The sequence below is a fragment of the Asterias amurensis genome, chromosome 1 (assembly GCF_032118995.1).
Source record: "Asterias amurensis chromosome 1, ASM3211899v1".
NCBI lineage: Eukaryota > Metazoa > Echinodermata > Asteroidea > Forcipulatida > Asteriidae > Asterias > Asterias amurensis.
This window is the reverse complement of record NC_092648.1, coordinates 33,324,561-33,345,537: the sequence shown is the minus strand read 5'-3', so window position 1 is coordinate 33,345,537 and position 20,977 is coordinate 33,324,561. Positions and strand designations below refer to the sequence as shown.

At 39.2% G+C, this 20,977-nt stretch overlaps 1 protein-coding gene and 1 long non-coding RNA gene across 5 annotated transcripts in view; both read right to left on the bottom strand.

Annotated features, from left to right (window-relative positions):
• The window catches only part of LOC139937611 (DNA repair protein RAD51 homolog 2-like), a 289,111-nt gene extending 275,599 nt beyond the window's left edge, over positions 1-13,512 (bottom strand). For 3 of the 4 annotated variants that reach the window (XM_071932865.1, XM_071932855.1, XM_071932837.1), the window contains exons 1-7: positions 13,474-13,512; positions 9,977-10,076; positions 9,334-9,447; positions 8,471-8,587; positions 7,477-7,613; positions 6,387-6,506; positions 4,946-5,129 (exon numbers count right to left, since the gene is read on the bottom strand). In XM_071932865.1, the coding sequence (XP_071788966.1) occupies positions 4,946-5,129; positions 6,387-6,506; positions 7,477-7,613; positions 8,471-8,587; positions 9,334-9,447; positions 9,977-10,060 (756 nt within the window). In that variant the 5' untranslated portion in view covers positions 10,061-10,076; positions 13,474-13,512. The remainder of the gene's footprint in view (positions 1-4,945; positions 5,130-6,386; positions 6,507-7,476; positions 7,614-8,470; positions 8,588-9,333; positions 9,448-9,976; positions 10,077-13,473) is intronic. The other variant, XM_071932846.1, reaches the window with a different exon arrangement.
• A 1,319-nt stretch (positions 13,513-14,831) lies between these two features.
• On the bottom strand, positions 14,832-19,875 carry LOC139937547 (uncharacterized). The gene is made up of 2 exons (XR_011786066.1): positions 19,605-19,875; positions 14,832-17,639 (listed from the first exon to the last, which is right to left on the bottom strand). It is a non-coding gene; the product is annotated as an uncharacterized lncRNA (long non-coding RNA).
• Positions 19,876-20,977: the final 1,102 nt, after the last annotated feature.

The window sequence follows — 20,977 nt, the reverse complement described above, 5'->3', positions numbered from 1 at the left end:
ACAGAAGCATTAGAGCTTGAGTTCGGTGCTCTTATCCACTCGACCATGACACTCGGAAACTGCACCATGGAAGAAGCCTACATGGTTGCACCCTCTATCAGTGACTGAAACGTGCTGCCAATCAAGACTAGATTTTAAAGTACACATAGTAGACAAAACTTCTGTGGACTCTTTACTGCAAATCTTGGAAATAATCATTACACAATTATTTTTAATGCCTTATTATACAGTGCTCCAGAGTGGGACGTCTTGATGACAGGTAAAATTAAAATATTAAATCAGAATTCTTCAGAAACTCGCAATATTTTTCTTTTTTTTGTATGCAAGTTGCCGGACACACAAAACCTGAAGGCCACTTCAAGGTGTGGACTACAATTATTTTATTCCAGAGGCTGTTGCCACCTACTCCTAGTAAAACCATGGAGGAAGGAAGAGAAGGAGTTCAAACGACCCGCAAAACCGCAGAGTAACAAAAGAACACTCTGACAATGCCCCTGTCTGGCCAGTGGAAAAAGATAGGAGACCTCCAGCTGGACGGCCGATTAACGAGCGGGGATTAAATCTCTTTGTACAGAACGTGTGGTACCGCCCGTCTGTGCTCTTGCCTGCGTGTAAAGTTGAATTATTGGAGACAAGAATTGTGAATATACACGTTTTCAATTTTCATTTACCGTTTGTGGTGTTTCACCGAAACATCATGGCATATTTTTACTTTTGTGACTCTCCACTCACTAGCGGTGGTTCAAAATTTGGGTTGGTTGGTATTCAATTGTGTTTTTCGATTTGGTGGGCACAAGTGCGCACAATTTTTATCAGGTCTCAAAAAAGTTTTTTTTTTTCTGTATTATATCCACACGACATACGACATACGACACCATAGTTGAGTGAAGAACCAAGTGCGCACGCGCAAACTCACATACGCCAAGTCGCTCATTGTCTGTGTAAGGTATGTGGGTGATTACGAGGTGTCTTTAAACGACCACGGTACCACAGGTTCGACTTTTGAAGTCCCTTCGTTCGAGCTCCTTCTCTTCCTTCCTCCATGGTAAAACAGGGTTACCCCCTTTACACTCCATATTTGGGTAGGCGTGAACACATTTGGGAACCAAAGTTATGAAATGCTAATTATATGTTTTTACACTGATTTAAGTGTTGTTGTTAGTATAAGCCGTTGATATGGAAGTTAAACAATGTACAATTGTGTTTCAAGGAAATTAGCTGTTAAAAGCGCCCTCAGGAGGTAAAAAAAGGTCAATTGATTTACAAGAGTCCATATGTGGAGTAACTTTGACCTCAATATTTTAAATAGACTGGTCCCCTGCCTTTATAACGACAGGCACTGGTCTTACAGGCCCAATGATTCCATTGGATAAGTGCAGTGACATAAGCTTACCATATCTGTGCATATTGAGGGCGCTGTTCTGTAAAATCCAAAGAGGTAGTTTACTTGACACGAGTTACAAACATCACTTGTGTTATTCAACATCGCATTCAGTAAAACAAGATAAAATTAGTTGTTTTTTCAAATGGCAAGTGAAAACAATTTTAGTAAAACTTCGAGTAAAATCCAACAGACTTTGGATTGAACCAAATCACTTGATGACAGAGTAGGACTTGACCCTGTGACCTCAGGATTCGCATGTTGGGAGCCTGCAGGTCGCAGGTTCAATTCCGGGTTTAGCCAATTTGTCTTTATCCAACCCAAAACTATTTAAAATTAATCAAATTATTTTCTCTTAGTTGTAAGGGTAAAAAACAAGTTTAATAGTTGGTAAGACACTGCACTAGAATTGCAAAGGTCATGGGTTCGAATCCCAACTGAGTAATATGCCTGATTTTTTTTCACAGAACTCGAGTATACAGTGCTAACACTCTCTCATCGGTGTAGTATATGGGTAAAACCAAATTCAATATTCTTTATTCAGATGCAAATTTCCATTTATTAATTAATATTATTTTCTCTTATGGTTTATTACTTTATAATTGTTTGCTATGCGACTAGTTGTTCATAAATTTTCCTTAATCATCTTAATTTGTGAGACAGTTCCAATAGACCAATTTATAAATGTCAATGAGAAAGTGTCTGAAGATAAAACAAGTGGTGGCACACACACACAGGCATTAAAATTAATGCCTAGGTTAGTTAGACGCGTTACACTGATCACGCTTTCAGAGTCACCCATGCAATAACATCAATGTTCATGCGATTCACTGCTGCCATGCAAACACTACATTTAACAGAAAAACAGTTCATTCATGCAAATGACTAAGTGTGGCAACACTTGACAGTAATTCTAGGTGAGCATTTGCAGCAAATATTAATTAGAATTAAAGGTCAAGCGTACAACAGCTTGGCATTATTAATAGTAATGAGTATTTATATTGGGCCTTTAACAAGATCTAAGCGCTTCACAGTAAACCTAGAATATATATTACAGAAGCTAAATAAAAGAGTCAAAGGGAGAGAAATCCACCTCATCTCTGCACTTTAGTGCTTCTGTGTGGCATCATTTTTCATGGAATTACCAGAATAATTGTTGCTGTGAAAATATATCTGTTACAAATTAAATCCGACTAAACAATGCCAAGAAATCAAAGACTCTAAAAGAAAGCCCTGTGATTTATTGTTTTTTTAAGGAAATATGAAATTCATTCAGTTAAAGCAAAACTTGTCTGTGCTTTGCAAGTTGTTATGCTTACAGGCTTTATGAAATCGGGTCCAGTTTGCTAGACCTCTTCTTCTTCTTCTTCCGTGAAAGTACAGTCCACCATCTGGTGTATTGCGTACTGTGGTAGTTGTGTGCATGCGAGGGTGTGGATATATACAGTGCAGGTGGGTGAACAGTGAACGTGCGGCTAAAAACAGCTCAGGCTGACCTAGCGGAGCTGGACTGACTGTACACCCTGCTTAAAACTAGCAAGAGTTGTACAGTTGATCAGGTCTACCGGGAGATTGTTCCATATCCTAATGCTATTGGGAAAAAATGACTGTGTGTAGACCCCTGTCCTGATGAATGGTATCATGTATTTGTAAGAATGACCCCTCAGAGAAACGGTGCATGGAGCCAGAAATGTGTGTGGGACGTCAACCTCTGCTTTGAGTTGCCTAATAATTCTGCCTGATTGGGTCATCAACAGCAAACTGGTTAAAGACAAGTTCTGAACTAAGGAGAATTATAGCAAGTGAACCTGATAACGGCAGATATTGACTTACTACAGTGAGTCAAGTTGCAATACATGATGGTATTTGATATATCTTGAAACAGTGGCAATGGCCAGGAAATAAACACAAAGCTACAAAAATGGTAGAGAGGATCAAAGAACTAAAAAGAACTGTCAAGAACTTCCATCGTTGTAAGTTCGCTAACTAACTTTATGATAGTTCTGAGTGGACAAAATAAAAACTGTGAAAATAAAAAAGAAATTTTAATATATTTACTTGATACTATAATTTGTTTAAATGCTGCACGTTTTACATGCAGACATCATCTGAGATCATGAAAACAACAAAGGCTGTAGGATACCATGCACAGACGTTTGGAAATTGAAACAGTACATGGGGGATTGGGGGAGAGATTCTAAACCAGGGTTGAGAGTCATTGCTGGCCAAAAAAGCCTGAAACTTGGATACAGATCTTTGGAGGTATGTTGCAATGATGGCATTTCCTCCTTTTGATAACCCCTAGAGTTATAGTTTCAAGGAGCTTCTTGGAACAGCGTCCTCCGCACTAGATTATAAGTAGATTCAAGAGCAGGGTTTATCTTTATCTGCAGAAAATTGAAGTGTTTTTTTTGTCACAAGGCAGACGACAAAAATTTCTGAATTCAAATAAAAGTCTAAAAGTTCTCCTCCCTATAATCAAGGTTGTTATGGTTGTAATAGTTGTGCTATCAGTCTGTCACGACATGCTGTGTTTGGGGTCCATGTCTCAGAGGTTTACAGTCACAGAGTGAACATCACAACATAATACACACACAGTTGCACTATCATCATTACAACATCCACTCAACAGACAAGGTACTCATTCTCAACGTTTCAAATAATATGCGAAAAAAAGGAAATTACACATTTACTGCCAAGGGTGCCGTTACACTGTTGACATACATAAAAAACCTTGGTGTAGCACTGCTATGGTTAGTTACTCCAACCAGCTTAAACCCACAGCACTTGGAATCACTTTCCATTTCCATTAACCAGAACACCCCCCCCCCCCCAAAACAAAACTAGACAAGGTACATGTTGACTAAACACCTACACATCATTTTGCTACGCCAGCTTGCATCCTCAGCCATCAAGCAATATATCAATCAACAATACTTTGCAACATACTCACAGCACAAGTGGGAGGGGGAAATAATAACCTTAAACTCATAGCATTTGGAAAAGTTTTCCATTTCCATTAACCAGAACACCCCAAAACAACAAAACTGGACAAAGTACAGTTGACTAAACACCTTAACATGACATTTTACTACACCAGCTTTACTACATCAAGCGATATATATCGAGCAACATTACTTATCAACAGCAACCCTGCTTGACCTCGCATGCTCACAGCACAAGTGGGAGGGGGAAAAAAAATACTAAGTTGACTTATAAAATCACAGTGCTCTAGATTATCTCTCTTCACTTTTTGAAATCCATTACTGCCCGTAGTCCCTTTGAAGCTACGATGCCATCTCCCTTGATGTGAACAAGTCACCACAACTAGCTGGTGAGAGAGCTTTTTCCACTGCTGCCTCCTGCCTATAGAACTGTCCTCCTGTCCCCATTAAAAAACACTCAGACTGTTCTGTCCTTCAAAAAAAGGGTCTCAAGACTCACCTGTTCTCCAATCTGTAGCTGGTTGTCACCATCACTTTGGTCTTTTTTCTCCTCCTTATAAGCGCCTTGCATCCTTTGGTAATTCGTCGCTATATAAATCCAGTTATAATTATGACTTACCGGGATGGAGAAGGACTCTGCGAGGTACTTGAGGATTGCGGCTTGCTTGGATAACAGGTTGGTTCTCGCTGCCAAGTTACTCAGATGGCTGCTGTCAAACTCCTTACGTACGAGTGATGCCACCGAGTCTAAGATGATGAGACGGATGCCTTTTGTGATGAGCTCCTCTTCAAGATGCTGCAATCTAGAAAGAGGGAGACACAGCGGGTCCAGTGGTTAGACTGCATGACTTGCAATCAAAAAAGTTGTGGGTTCAAATCCTACCAAGTTAACCATTGGCAGATAGTTAGGCTGCTGGACTTGCATCCACAAAGTTGTGGGTTCAAATCCTATCAAGCTAACTGTGGTCAAGTCAATAAGACTGCACAACTTGCAATCAAAAGGTTGTGGGTTCAAATCCTATCAAGCTAACTGTGGTCAAGTCAATAAGACTGCACAACTTGCAATCAAAAGGTTGTGGGTTCAAATCCTATCAAGCTAACTGTGGTCAAGTCAATAAGACTGCACAACTTGCAATCAAAAGGTTGTGGGTTCAAATCCTATCAAGTTAACTGTGGTCAAGTCAATAAGACTGCACAACTTGCAATCAAAAGGTTGTGGGTTCAAATCCTATCAAGTTAACTGTGGTCAAGTCAATAAGACTGCACAACTTGCAATCAAAAGGTTGTGGGTTCAAATCCTATCAAGCTAACTGTGGTCAAGTCAATAAGACTGCACAACTTGCAATCAAAAGGTTGTGGGTTCAAATCCTAACAAGCTAACCGTAGTCCAGTGGCTACACTGCAGGACGTGCAACCAAAAGGTTGTGGGTTCGAATCCTACCAAGCTAACCGCTGATTTCACAAAGTATTGTCATCTAAATTAGGGCTGAAATATAGCACATAAGCACTGATGTCATCCCCGCCGCGATCTTAGAGGTAAACCAATGATGAAACAATTGACATGCACAGATTTGTATGCACGGTGAACAGGACTCGACCACTACGCAAGGTTGCCCTTCTCAAATGGTGTCAAATGCATACAGGCTATATGAACATGGATGTTATTTTTGCATCCGGGATAAAGAATAAAATTTGTTTGTAACCTTACACGGTTGTGTATTAACCACTTTATACTCGGTACTTTCCAGAGTTCTGTGAAAAAAAGTCTAGCAATGCAAAGGTCATGGGTTTGTATCCAACCCGAGTGATTTGCCAGTGGTTTGTCAAACAAATTATATATGAAAGTGATGGCCAAAAAAAAAAACATCCTTCCACCATGCAAAGTTTCAAATCCTACAGGTTAAACCTTTAATGTAAAGGTAGGATCGAACATGCAGACTGTAATCACTCAGTGAAAACTGGCTTTTTAATTTTTCAATATAAACACTTTTCTAAGCAGTGACTCTTGGTGACAGCTTACATCAATCTTAGGGTCGAAGGTCATAGGGGGGGGGGCTCACCTTGAAAGGAGGCTGGAACACGTCGACTCCAGGTAGATGTGAACTCTACTCGTGAGAGATACAAAACTTGCGTCCTGATTGAAATGACTTGGGAATCTGCAGCGGGCTACTTCAACAAGTCTGCAGTTAAGAGAGAGAGAAAAAAAAATGCTTATATTAGAGTTTTATCACAATTGTGTTAAAGACACTGGACACTATCGGTAATTGTCAAAGACCAGTCTTCTCACTTGGTGTATCTCAACATTTGCATAAAATAACAAACCTGTAAATTTTTTAGCTCAATTGGTCATCAAAGTTGCGAGACAATAATGAAAGAAAAAACACCCTTGTCACACGAAGTTGTGTGCTTTCAGATGCTTGATTTCGAGACCTCAAATTCTAAAGTTGAGGTCTCGAAATCAAATTCGTGGAAAATTACTTCTTTCTCGAAAACTACGTCACTTTCTCACAATGTTTTATACTGTCATCCTCTCCCCATTACTCGTTACCAAGTAAGGTTTTATGCTAATAATTATTTCAAGTAATTACCAATAGTGTCCACTGCCTTTAAGAGAACTTACAAGATATTCTGCAAACTAGATCTTTGCATTATCACTTTTAAGATGTTCAAGTTTAAAAATCCTAGTTATGAAGTCCAAATACACGGGGCTGCTTATATTGACCAATGTTGTAGCTTACTGTGCCAATTTCATCTTGTTCTGCTAACTGTAAGCAAGGGAAAAGGCAAGCTAACCTTCCGGTGCTTACTCTTAGCAAATTACTGATATAACAATGCAACTCCACAGAGAACATGCATGCTGGACACCTCTTCTTTTTGCTAACCTGCTTACACTTGGACAAATTTTTAGGGTAAGGTTAACCCCCTACTCTTCCACGAAAAATGTTCTCTTTTCAGTCACTAACAATCGTAGTACGCGGGACCTACAGCTTAATGTCAAATCCAAAAGACAAAGCAATAATTGTTAAGTGTCTTGTTTAAGAACACAAGTGCCTCGACTTGGACTCTAACCCACAGTTTGAGTCTAGCACTTTAACAGCTCCGCCGCAACACACCAAAATGGAACAGTTAATGTATTTTAAGGAAAACTACCTCTCTGCAGTGAATGCGGACTCTGTGTCGATGTAAGCCACTGCCCCGTCTAGGCCACCCATAGCTCTGGGTAGAGTAGCTAACAGCGTCAGCATGATACAGAATTGTGTCTTGCCACATCCGGGTGGGCCAGCAATCTGAAATATGAACATCAAAAGGAAACAGCCAAATCATTACACTTGGATGAAAACGTCAACACACATATATGGATACCTCACCATGCAATGTCCAAATCATATTTAACGTCAACACAATTACAATCTTCGATACAACATTTGTGGTAAATTTTCCTTGTCAATATTAACACATTGATAACATCAATATTCAACCACTGACAATTGCTTTACAAGGTTAAAGATATTGAAAAGTTGAACAAGCCCGACTCTACTCTACAAGAACGTGCTAAAATGGAGTCGATATTCATTCATTCATTTCATTCAGTTGATGCGGAGCATAGGATGATGGCCCTCCAAACACGTTGGTCCTCCATTGCTGTACGTAGCTCTTCCCGACGCAGTCCAGAGTCCCGGCACAAGGTGTCCACATAGGTGGTTTGTGGTCTGCCTCGAGAACAGTGACCTTGAGTAGGGGCCCAAAGCACAAGCTTGCTCACTGCCAGCTCAGCATGTCTGAGACAGTGACCTGCTAGTCGATATGTAGGATTCAAAACTTTGCATGGTGGAAATACGATATGGAAAGGTTTGCGGTACCACCATGTAATGACTATCGCAATATGAGTAGGGGTGGCTCTGAGAAGAACTGTTGGTTTCAACTCGACAGTTCGATCAGTATGCTCTGATCGTCTTCTGGAGAAAGCTTTCCCATCATAAAATTATAAAAACTCAATCTTAATGCCACTGTCTCCTAAGTTATTCATGTCAGTTTCCATTGTGGTTATATTCTTCTTCAGGGTCCATTGTACGCCAGATATTTAGATATTTTTATTACAGGGTATACAAACAAAAACAAAACGGAAGAAATGACCTGGGCTGACCTCTGTGATTGTACCAGCTGGTAACCCTCCATGTAGGACATCGTCGAGTTGTCTCAGAGATGTCTGGAAGAATGCAGGACACTCGTCTTCATTTGTTCTAGTGAGCATGCTCAACGCCTGCAGCATAAAATAACACACTCTAGTTAGTAAGACACTGCTCTAGAATTGCATAGGTCCTGGGTTCGAATCTACTGAGTATACAGTGCTAACACACATCGGTGTATGGGTAAAACCAAAATAAATAATTCACTCATGATTCCGATTTCTACCTCCCAATAAATTTTGTTTCCAAAAGTGCAAATTCCATAGCGGGCATTCCAGCCAAAAGGCAAAGAAATTGAAACCATATTCATCTGAAGGCAAGAGGAAAAACTAGCAACAAGGGGAAAATAATGTAACAATCTCTTTTATAAGGAAATCCGAGGTGAGATAAAAAGGACAATTATCATTTTTCCAGACTAAATGTGGCTAAAATTGCCCAAACTGTCATCAGTTAAAAAGTTGTTTGGATTTGGGGTGGAACAAAGAAAAATTTACTAGAGTTGGATTTGAACCATCGACCTCTTAAAATGTGCCACTATTTTGTCACTATCCTTGTTTGGTTGTGCCAGTCAGAAGCCATACAACCATAATTGCCGTGTAGCCAGAAATCACATCCATTAATTTATGATACAACCTGGGAAGCAGCAGCCAGAGATCGCCTTAACCGGACACGTCTTTCTCATTTCAAATATCAAGTAGTACACCACAAGGGAAACTGGCTGGGTAAAACTGGCTGGACAATTGAAAAGTTGGAAGAGTTATCAAAGCTAAGGTAAAATTTCATGTAGCAAAGTACACTTTTATCTTGGAGATTTACAAACCGTTGTCCTTCTTGGTAGACAAGCTTCACTTGAAACCTGCAGAATATTGATCACCCGAGGTTCTGTCATTCCTGTAATTTTGAGCAATTCCAGTCTTGTTTTGGAAAGCAGGTCCTTTCAGGTCAAAGTTGAAGGAAAAAAATTAATCAAACAAAAAGTTATAAGTTATCTTATTTTGACTCTTTCTAAAATCAACTATTAAATTCCCAACAAAATTTGACTTTGGATATTTAATAAAAGGTTGATTTGTAAGCTATTATTCTAGCTTTCAGATGATCTTTTTAAATTCCTTACAAGGCCATTATAAAAACACACATGCACACAAACAATTACAAAATAATAAGGACAGGTTAACAAATAAATAACAAAACAACCATCGAGCCCTATATATGTTATTGTTTTATTATCGTGTTTTAATAGAGCTGGCCGAGATGATTCAATTTTTATCATTCTCCCCTTGCACAGTGGCAGCACACTTACATGCGCCTATCCGGTCCGCCAATTTTTTTCTTCAAAACCTAGTGAGGAATTAACTCTCAAAATGGTGGAAATGGAAGATACGCATTGTGCAAAAATATGTTCTGTATCTGGTCAATAAATGCTGCAATGATTCAGGACCATTCCTAGCTGGATCTCTACTCACCTGGCAAGTAAACACATTGTGCTTCTTGAGTCGTTCTACCACTGTTGGCTCAAGGCCAAGTCTCTGGACTTTTCTTGAAGACATGGATGCTGGTTATCTACTGTAAAAAAATAATAATAATACTAATAATAAAAAATTCTTATATAGTGCATTTCACAATAACCGTATCAATGCGATTTGCATTAGGCCAAGTAAAATAAATACCATGTTGCTCGTCCCCGCCCGGCTCGATTTTTGGCGGCCACACCAATTTTTTTGTTATTTGTTATAAGAAAAAATATATATAAAAAATAAAAAATCATTGAAATCAATTTACATATTATTGATAGCTATTTCAGTTGTACCCTTCATTTTTATTGAGCAATTTCATCATCTTTCTTACATGTTGGCCTACAAAAAATGCTATCCCAACGCATAATGAGAAACTTGGTACTTTGAAATGTTTTGCCCTTCACGTTTGCATGCCACAGTTCTATGCACCAGGGCGTAATGCCACACACACAGAATAACTTTGGAGCAAAGGCAAGAAACTCATTGGAAAGAATAACAATGTATCAAAATGGACACAGAAACACACACAGAATTTGAGGACATACAGAACATACTCAAAAAAACATAAAACCATCTTCAAATACGATATGGCGGCCATCTTAGACGAGGTGGCCATCTTGAAAAAAATTACAAAAACTTTGAAAATAACAAATAACAAGGACCTCCCTCACCAACTTTTGCAAGAAGTCCGGACGAGCAACATGTTATTTATTTTACTTGGCCTTAGTGCCCTGGTCATAGGGCCAATAACATCTCTTTTTAATGTTTCTCAGCTCCCTTGGGAGTTAGTGTGTCACCCGCTAGAGCTATGCGTATGTCTCTCAATCCCCAGGAACGAGGTTGGCGTGAGGGCTCTCTACATGGTAGCCTCATCCTCTCAAACCCCAGGAACGAGGTTGGCGTGAGGGCTCTCTACATGGTAGCCTCATCCTCTCAAACCCCAGGAACGAAGTTGGCATGAGGGCTCTCTACATGGTAGCCTCGTCCTCTCAAACCCCAGGAACGAGGTTGGCGTGAGGGCTCTCTACATGGTAGACTCGTCCTCTCAAACCCCAGGAATGAGGTTGGCGTGAGGGCTCTCTACATGGTAGCCTCATCCTCTCAAACCCCAGGAACGAGGTTGGCATGAGGGCTCTCTACATGGTAGCCTCATCCTCTCAAACCCCAGGAACGAGGTTGGCGTGAGGGCTCTCTACATGGTAGCCTCATCCTCTCAAACCCCAGGAACGAGGTTGGCGTGAGGGCTCTCTACATGGTAGACTCGTCCTCTCAAACCCCAGGAACGAGGTTGGCGTGAGGGCTCTCTACATGGTAGACTCGTCCTCTCAAACCCCAGGAACGAGGTTGGCGTGAGGGCTCTCTACATGGTAGACTAGTCCTCTCAAACCCCAGGAACGAGGTTGGCGTGAGGGCTCTCTACATGGTAGACTCGTCCTCTCAAACCCCAGGAACGAGGTTGGCGTGAGGGCTCTCTACATGGTAGCCTCATCCTCTCAAACCCCAGGAACGAGGTTGGCGTGAGGGCTCTCTACATGGTAGCCTCATCCTCTCAAACCCCAGGAACGAGGTTGGCGTGAGGGCTCTCTACATGGTAGCCTCGTCCTCTCAAACCCCAGGAACGAGGTTGGCGTGAGGGCTCTCTACATGGTAGACTCGTCCTCTCAAACCCCAGGAACGAGGTTGGCGTGAGGGCTCTCTACATGGTAGACTCGTCCTCTCAAACCCCAGGAACGAGGTTGGCGTGAGGGCTCTCTACATGGTAGCCTCGTCCTCTCAAACCCCAGGAACGAGGTTGGCGTGAGGGCTCTCTACATGGTAGCCTCATCCTCTCAAACCCCAGGAACGAGGTTGGCGTGAGGGCTCTCTACATGGTAGCCTCATCCTCTCAAACCCCAGGAACGAGGTTGGCGTGAGGGCTCTCTACATGGTAGCCTCATCCTCTCAAACCCCAGGAACGAGGTTGGCGTGAGGGCTCTCTACATGGTAGACTCGTCCTAGACTGTTGCAAGGCGCGAACTACTACATGCAATATTACAAAACGTTTTGCTATTTATTTTGCATTAAAAAAATAGTTTGTTAAAATATAAATTATTTTAATTATTGTTCCAGCATTTTACTCAATAAATCAAAAATGATATTTTTTTATATACACATTCTAAAAATTGGAAGCTATTGTGTGACCCTGGCGACGACCCCGTGTTCACGTATGGCAACGTTGATTACACATCAACATGGAGCCCGATAAATTTAAGTCAACAGCTGAAGAATAAGATGAACATTTACATTTAATAATGGACGATGTGACCAGTGACATCACTTGTTAATGTTTACAAAAGACTGAGCCAGAGAGCATGGACTACCTGCAGGCACGATCTGTACACAGCCTAATTAAAGAAAACATAAAATCTTACATTTTATTGAGATTGCACTACCTAATTCCCGTCAACTTTTGATATGATGAAAGGGGGCACATCTCATTCTCAAAACTTGACCAGCTTTTACTTTCATAACTCTTGGTTTTAAGTGGAAATTATGACACAAAATGTAAAATGGGATAACTTTCCGTATGGCGCCACCAGTTTTTCACTCATTTTAACAAAAAGGGATATTTCAATCAGGTAAATTAGATACTATTTTAATTAATATCGAATGAAAAAGTGGTGGCGCCATACGGAAACTTTTCCGTAAACTGTCCCATATGACCAGTGCAGTATCTTGCTTGCCAGACTAGCCAAAGAATGCACAAGGTCACACTTATTGTAAACAAAGTTCACATGGTCTGTATATAAGCTCAGTAATTATGTGAGGGGTTTTCTGCCGAGCGAGGATCTCTGACAGTTAAATGACACAATTTGTCATAGTTGCGATAACGTAACGCTCCTGCTGACGGCTGCTCCACCGTCGGCCGGCTACGCCGTCGGCAGGAGAGTTACATTATCGCAACTAAATTTGTCACTATTTCTTTTGACGTTTTATCACATCATATTCAGATTCAAATTCAAGGTGGGTCTTTGATTTTGCTCAACAAACAAATTCTGAATCAGTCGACTAAAAAAATATTTAGTAAGACTTATATTGTGTATTTGTAAATTTGTCTTTTCATCAAAGTTTTATCTGAATTTGCTCATAACAAAAAAATTCATTCTGAAACTCAAAACGCCTCGGCTCATCGGAGCATCATTTTACCCGGGAATTCGCCGAACCTGGATTTCCATGTACACACACACATGCCACGGCACATGTCAAAACAAAACAAAATTAAGCAAAAAAAACACGTTGATACACCAACCAACCTGAGACGAAATAAACACTGTTCTCTGGCTTCCCATCGACAACGTTTATCTATATGTTGTGCCACACTGCACTGTGGCTCTGTTTTTCTTTGAAATACTTACAATCAGACAATCTTGTTTACAATCCTTGGCAAAAGAAAACGGAAAACTTACCTGTCAAACTTTCGGAAGTTTGTCGAACATGCTACGAAATGGCTATAACCATACGATAGAGGGGGTACTTCAACGTAATTTGTTTACATTTGGAGCGCCCTCTTTTGGTAAAATCCTCGCCGGGTGTAAACTTTGTCGTCTGCTTTTCTCAGTTCAAGGTTCAAATGACAGTACAATGTTCAAAGCTCATTTACTTCCAGTCAAAGAAAATAATCTGGGGTTAATGAAAAGATACGTTGGAAGGAAGGAGGATTTTAGTCAAGGAGGAAACCCTTTCTTTGCTTGAATTGCAATTTTCTTATTAAAATTAATAAAACAAGGAACGTGATAGCCCGTCCAGGCGATTGTAGTCATTTTTAACATTCAGATCAAGAAAAATATCATAAGTGCAAACTCTGAGAAAATATTGGTTGTTTTGTTCACAACTTGTTTCTCGTGACTCCGATGACATATTGAGCTTAACCTTTCCAAGCTTGCTAGTTCATGTATCTGTTGGCTCACAGACAGAACGGATGGCGTCTGAAAATAACCAATGTTGTACTCATGGTTTTTAAGCTGTAAAGAAAACTTGCAGGAATTTATTTTGATGATTTAATAGGCAAAGGTTGGTTTTTCTAAATAATCGTTTTGAAATAAGGCCGTCATTTTCACACCAAGTAAATCTATGAAGTAATAAATAATAGATCATAAATTTGAACCAAATGAAACCAGATTTGGGGGCCCGTTATTTTGTTCAAATCAACTTAACATTTATTGCCAAAATAACAGTCTTAATTTGACAGCAATACAGCGGTCATTAGTAAGTATAAACATACAAGATCCACTTCTTGAGGCAAAAGTTAGAACAGTTAAATTTCAAATATAATAAGATGTAGAAAATCGAAATACCTTAAATTAACTAATTATTAATTTACTAATATACACATACTGTTTTTTACTGTCCATATAAGTATTAACTAATGCATGAGCAAAACTAACTTATATTCAGATAAATTTAACTTTTTGTTCAAAATACATTTTTTTTTCAGAAATGCTTTAGCTTGTCTGTTTGCAACTGTCTTTGTGGGACAGCATTGTAATCTTTCTTCAAAACTGGATGGTGTAAATAAATACGAGACCAATACAAAAACCCCTTTAAAATTGGGAACGAATGAGATGCAAAAAGGAAAACTGGAAAAAAACCTGTTCAATTCAGTGAGAGTTTCCTGAAAGGGAGATACTAGATCAATAATTACATGTAGGTGTTGCAGATAATGATGTGCTAGCCCTTCAATTCTAGTCAAATTTAACCTTGAAAACAGGAAAAAGTGCTGGAGATACAGGAAACATGCTGGAAATGGAAACACTGTGTAAAAAAAAAAAAGCAACCTAAAGCGAAAACAATGGAAGACTAATTCGTAACGGTTCATGATACAATCATGAAGAGTGTGAGAGGAATTTTGTTGTTGAACACTTTTAACGGTTTACGTATTTGGTTTTAGATTATTTACAAGTTTGTTTTCATTTAAAGTGTGTGCACACAATTTTTTTTGTACAGATTTGCACATTACTTGCATGTATAGAGATGGTCATGTCATAGATGAATACTTTCCCAGAAAGATTTTTGCCTGAAATGGTTTAGTTTTTTGATAATTTAAAGGCAGTGGACACTATTGGTAATTACTCAAAATAATTATTAGCATAAAACCTTTCTTGGTGACGAGTAATGGGGAGAGGTTGATGTTATAAAACATTGTGAGAAACGGCTCCCTCTGAAGTGCCATAGTTTTCGAAAAAGAAGTAATTTTGATTTCAAGACCTCAGATTTAGAACTTGAGGTCTCGAAATCAACCATCTAAACGCACACAACTTCGTGTGACAAGGGTGTTTTCTTCTTTCATTATTATCTCACAACTTTGATGACCGATTGAGCTCAAATTTTCACAGGTTAGTTATTTTATGCATATGTTGAGATACACCAACTGTGAAGGCTAGTCTTTGACAATTACCAATAGTGTCCACTGCCTTTAATAAGTACAATTAGTTTTACTCAATTTGATCTTCGATACACAAACTTGATGTTCAGTGAAAAGATATTCAAGAGGTCATCACCCTTCTCGTGTGACTCTGATCACCGATTGACCTGAAATATTCACAGGTTGGTTATTTCATGTACATGTTGGGGTCACATAAAGTGAAAATACTGGTCCTTGAAATTTACAAATTTAAAGTAATTTTTTAGATTATAAATTTATGCAAATACTGGTCTTTGTCAATTACAAATTTAAAGTAAAATTTCAGATAATAATCTTTAATTTGTTAATCAAATAATACTTGTACCACATTAAATAAATGAGTATCTGCAATACACATCACTTACAGACAATAAATTAGTGGAAATGACAAAATTGATAGTGCTAAGTAAATAATATTATTATCAACATTTAACAATTTATACTTTACAAACAATATGAACAACAATTTCTTTATCAAAAGAGTGTGACACAAACGGAAACCCACACTATAAAACACTGGAAGAAGATTTAAAAAAACTTGGAAGAGTCGTTTTAAACATAGATGATGAAAAGGTAGATGTTTGTTGCATTGTGTCTTGCCCAGATGCTTAATGTCTTGTTACTTATGTATCAAAAAAAGGTTTTTTTTTAAGTACAATAACCTAAATTAATTGAAGAATTTGTTGTGTAAAGCTATTTTGAAGTATATGCTTTTGTTCATATTTTTGTTGAGTAAAACTTATAAGATTAAAAAATGTTATTTCAGACTGAACCCTATGAAAAGTTATAAAATTCAAAACTCTTTTCAACTATAGACAACTGCAACTGCAAAGCTCTCAAAATTTAGACTGGCTGAAATTGGTATTAAGACACTGTTGCAGTATCAGTATTATCATTACTAAAGATGGGCTCCAAATTCAAATCCAATAGATACAGTCCAGGCAAGGAATTTCGCCTTCAGAAGGGCCAGGGGTCGATTTCACAAAGAGTTAGGACTAGTCCCAAGTTAGGAGATATACAAATTGCATGGATAGTCCTAAGTTAGGACAAGTAACTGGTCCTAACTCGAGATAAGACTAGTCCTAACTCTTTGTGAATTCCACCCCAGGCCATTTTCATTTGGCAAAGGGCACTTCCATTGGAAAATCTTAAGGTCAATGGGAAACTTTTGAAGGGGCACCAAGGCCAATACCAGGGGCAACTAAGGTCATGTCCTCTGTGGCCTGCATGTAATTCCAGGCCTGAGAGTCCATCTGAAATTTGTAATAAATTACAAGTCTCTAACCTCCCAGTAAAATGGAGTAAATGCCACTGCGTTTGTGTACCCATTCAAGCACAATTTTTGACAAAATCAAAAAAAACTATGGTCTGTACATTTTTTTACAGAATACTTAAAGTACATTCCTGAATTCTGATGTTATTCAATGAAAATGCCATCGAACTTGAGTTTGTGAATGGCGAAAAAAATCCTCGTGGGAATAGACAGACTTATCTGAAGATGCATGCAGTTGGTAGAGCACCAGTACATTAATCCGGAATGTCATTGGTTGAAGTCCCGCAACAGTCAATTTTACCCAAAACTATCCTTCAGTTTAGAAATATGTAGCAGTCAGTAGTGATGACAACCAGTTTAAAAGTAGCGTCAGATGAGGAATGATTTGAAGAGTGATCACAAAATCAGAGTTGGCTATTTCAGCAAAGTTTCAAGTTTCCACCATACCAACAGGTCTAAACCCCTGAGCGGTTTATCTGATTTTTCAGCTCATCAATTTGGTTCAGATGTTTCAAGTTGATCACTAATTGATTTAGTATCTCACGTCAGAGGGTATTTTCAGATGAGGAATGAAGAGTGATCACAAAATCAGATTTGGTTATTTCAGAAAGGTTTCCAGTTTCCACCATACGGTAATGTCTACATCCCTGGGTGGTTGATGAGATTGTACTTCATCAAATCAGTTCAGAGGTTTCAAATTGATGTGTTACTGATTTCGGATCTCACGTCAGAGGGTATTGGTTCCCCTTCTTGGAGACTTCTTAGGGGCATGCCCTCCTCCTCCTCTCCTTCCAGGCATGAAGAGGTTCACTCTGACCTTTGTCCTTTGCTGTGTAGAGCCTCCTTCAGCTGTTGTGTTGCTGGAGAAACAGCCACCCATCCTGATATCCTCTCAATCACTGCATGTAATGAAATTGGAAAATATTAATATTTTAGTAGAAAAGTAGTTTGAAGAAATCGGTTCAGTTAAAACTATTGGACTGACTAGTCCAACTCCAAATGATGCACTTCAAATAAATTTTTATGAAATACCCCTCCAGCAATTTCCATCTGGTACCTAGTCCGATACTGACTGTAAACCTACAGACACATGCCGTGAAAGACAAAATGGAGCAATCTGAGTGTGACAGGACGACATGATTGATTCTTATGTAAATAAAGACAGTCAAATCAAACTTTTTGTGATTTTTTGTGATCCTTTTGTATTATTTGGATAAAACCAACGCTATGATATAATCTTTAATTGCTGTCTTTAATAAGTGATGACTGAAAAGCTCCACTTACTTCTAAATTGATTGTTCCATTGGAAATGTGAGAAATTTCATAAGTTCATCACAATATGCACATACCAGTAATGTCCCTGAAAACATTTTTCCAAATTCAAGCTTGATGCATACACTCATTATTACAGTATTAGCATTGAGCACCGACTATGAATAATAACCCACTCACCCTAAATCCTGAATATCAAATAATTCTCAATAATCTTTTTGACTCCACCAGCTGTTTTTTCCATTGAACTGCGCAACGCATGAAAAACGTAATCATTATGTGACATGTGATCCAACAGTCTCAAGATATATTGAGAATTATCTCATTTGTTCAAATGAGGCAAGGTTGTGTCATGGCGGTCAAACTTGTAAGTCTACAATGGAGCTGTCCACAGTGTTTACAAGGGTTATAGAATTTTTAGAATGTGGAGTGGACAAGTTTCACGTCTTATGTGAACAATTTTTTTCTAAATGACAAGGATCTTTGTACGAGTTATATAAACAAAAATTGAATGCATTTCGTTTGTGCATTGTTGCAGAATGTTTTTGGGGTGAAACCTGGCTTTTCCATAAGATTTCACTTTGTGATTATGTCTGCGAAAATGCACTCATGCATTCAATAATATTAATTGTTCAACCAATCCAATACATTCAACTAGAACCACTGCTATTCCGACTACTGTGACAATTGCAGAATGCTATAAATAGCTCTTGGTCATGTCATACTTTCACCGCAAGGAAGGGCTGAGACAAACCATGTGTTTATTAATTTGACAAAATATTCTGAATTATTTTTATTCTTAAGATTGTAAAAAAAAAAGGTAAACAAAGGTTTCTGGTTAAAATTGAGTTTTGAGATATTAATAAAAGCAAGTTTCATTTATTGCTTTGCAACTTTAAAAAAAAACTTTTCAAGTATTTGCCATTCATTGCAATAGCACACAAGCGAACAGGATGTTTTGAAACTGATCGAGTGAAAACTGAACAATGACTCAAGTGTGAATTGTTTTTGTGTGATTGTTCAAGAAAAATTTAATCAAATAGGGCCTACATGAACTATTCAATTTGTGACGTTCATTACTTTAAGTTTGGATGACACTGCATGCAACATAAACTACACTAAGATTAAGAACTAGAGTGATTATTTCGTTGTGTTACCGACTTACAATTTTACAGTCAATACCAAACCATTTCTACCTCCATGACCAAACCACCGGTGACCCCAAACCAAACATTTCCGCATCAGAGTCAGACAGCAAAATTCGTACTATCATGTTTAATTCATCCCGGAAATATAGAATTATAATTGTTGTGGATCATAATATTGTGCGCAAAAAGTGTCTCCCAGATTCGGTATCATTCTCTACAACCATGGAGGAAGAAAAACACACACTGCCCTGCTGTCGCATCATCATGCCGGGGGCAGTTGAACAGGGAGGCCTAGCCTATACCTAGCGCATACGAAAAGTTGCAACAACGGACTTGCGTCCTTCCTTCCACCGGTCCAGCCAGGGTCTAAATAATGGCTGTCCGTGACAACTCGTTTTACTTTTAGAAGGAAAAATTAAGGTCCGACTTTCACTTCTGACTTACAATTTGAAAGCAAAGTAACACGTTACAGTCTGCACTATCTCAAATCTGCCATGTTCGCAATCATCACAGGGTGTGTCTCTAAATTCTCTGTCTGCTGCTGTCAGTTGGCGTGGCGGCGTGGGAAAGTTGAAGATCGGCAGTGCAGATCGTGAAAATATTGATTGTGCTAGTACTTTTGTTTTACGTCGTGTTGTTGTTGACGTCCGGCCGTGTGTACTGTACGGCGGACGTGTACTCAGTACGTGTTATGTGATCGATCGCGATTGGTGGATTGTGCGCTATCGTTTTATTCAACAGACCGCCCTCTATCAAGAGTTCTCGTCGTACAGCCTCTTTTTCGAAAGTGCGTTTTGCGTGTAAAACTAAGGCCGTGTCCGAATTGGCGACTTCGGCTACAGCTACGGCTAGGGCGCGCGCGTCTGCCTATTCTTCAACACTAACAGACGCGCTGATCTAGCCGTAGCTGTAGCCAAAGTCGCCAATTCGGACACGGCCTAATAACTGTTTCAGTCACTGGCAATGGCCAAAACGCACCCCGGGCTTCATCTCCGGGGGCCGTTTCAAGGCCCCGTGCCGTCTCAAAAATGCGCGGCGTTTTCAAATAAATTGGTAGAGCCGAAGCTCAACCGTGGTTTCGAAAAGGGCATTCAACGCCTACATACATAGGCCTAGCCCAAAAGTGTTAACGGTGCGAGCTCTTGTAAACACCGGAGAAGAGCTGGGCGAGCCAAACACCCATGAAGACATAGCAATGAATAGTGTTTTGGTGGCTGGCGCTGTTAACGGACCTCCGGCTCGGTCCGTTAACAGCGCCAGCCACCAACCCGGTCATTACCACGCAGTGAAGACCGGGTACTCGCACTGTTATTGCCTAATTAATATGTCTGCATGCGTTTGTAATGATGGGCGATGGGGTATGTCATGGTTGTCAATGAAACTAGAGGATTAATCGCCACTAAGTGTCCTCTGTGATATATTTTTATTTTTGGTAATTTAAAAAGTGCGATGCAGTTTGTCAAAAAGTTCAGTATCTTGGTGGTGTAAGAAATCAAGTTAAGTTTAAAACACTGTGCAAGATCTATTTTGCCTGTTACGCCGGTGCAGTGTTCTGGTTTTGCCTCGCCATGAACGAATTAAATATATCTGGATTTGTGTATTATCAAAATGTGCCAAACTGTGTATATGCATGGTTGCATATAAGACTCAAAACCATATGGCGTACACTTTTTCTAAACATTAATCAAATACTCTCTAATATTTATAAAGATATCTCTACACATCACTTAAAAAATTCCCGAGAAATAGAGAACGATATAATACGCCATACACAAAATCAAGGGATGAATTATTAGTTGGCAGGTTCTTTTATCACC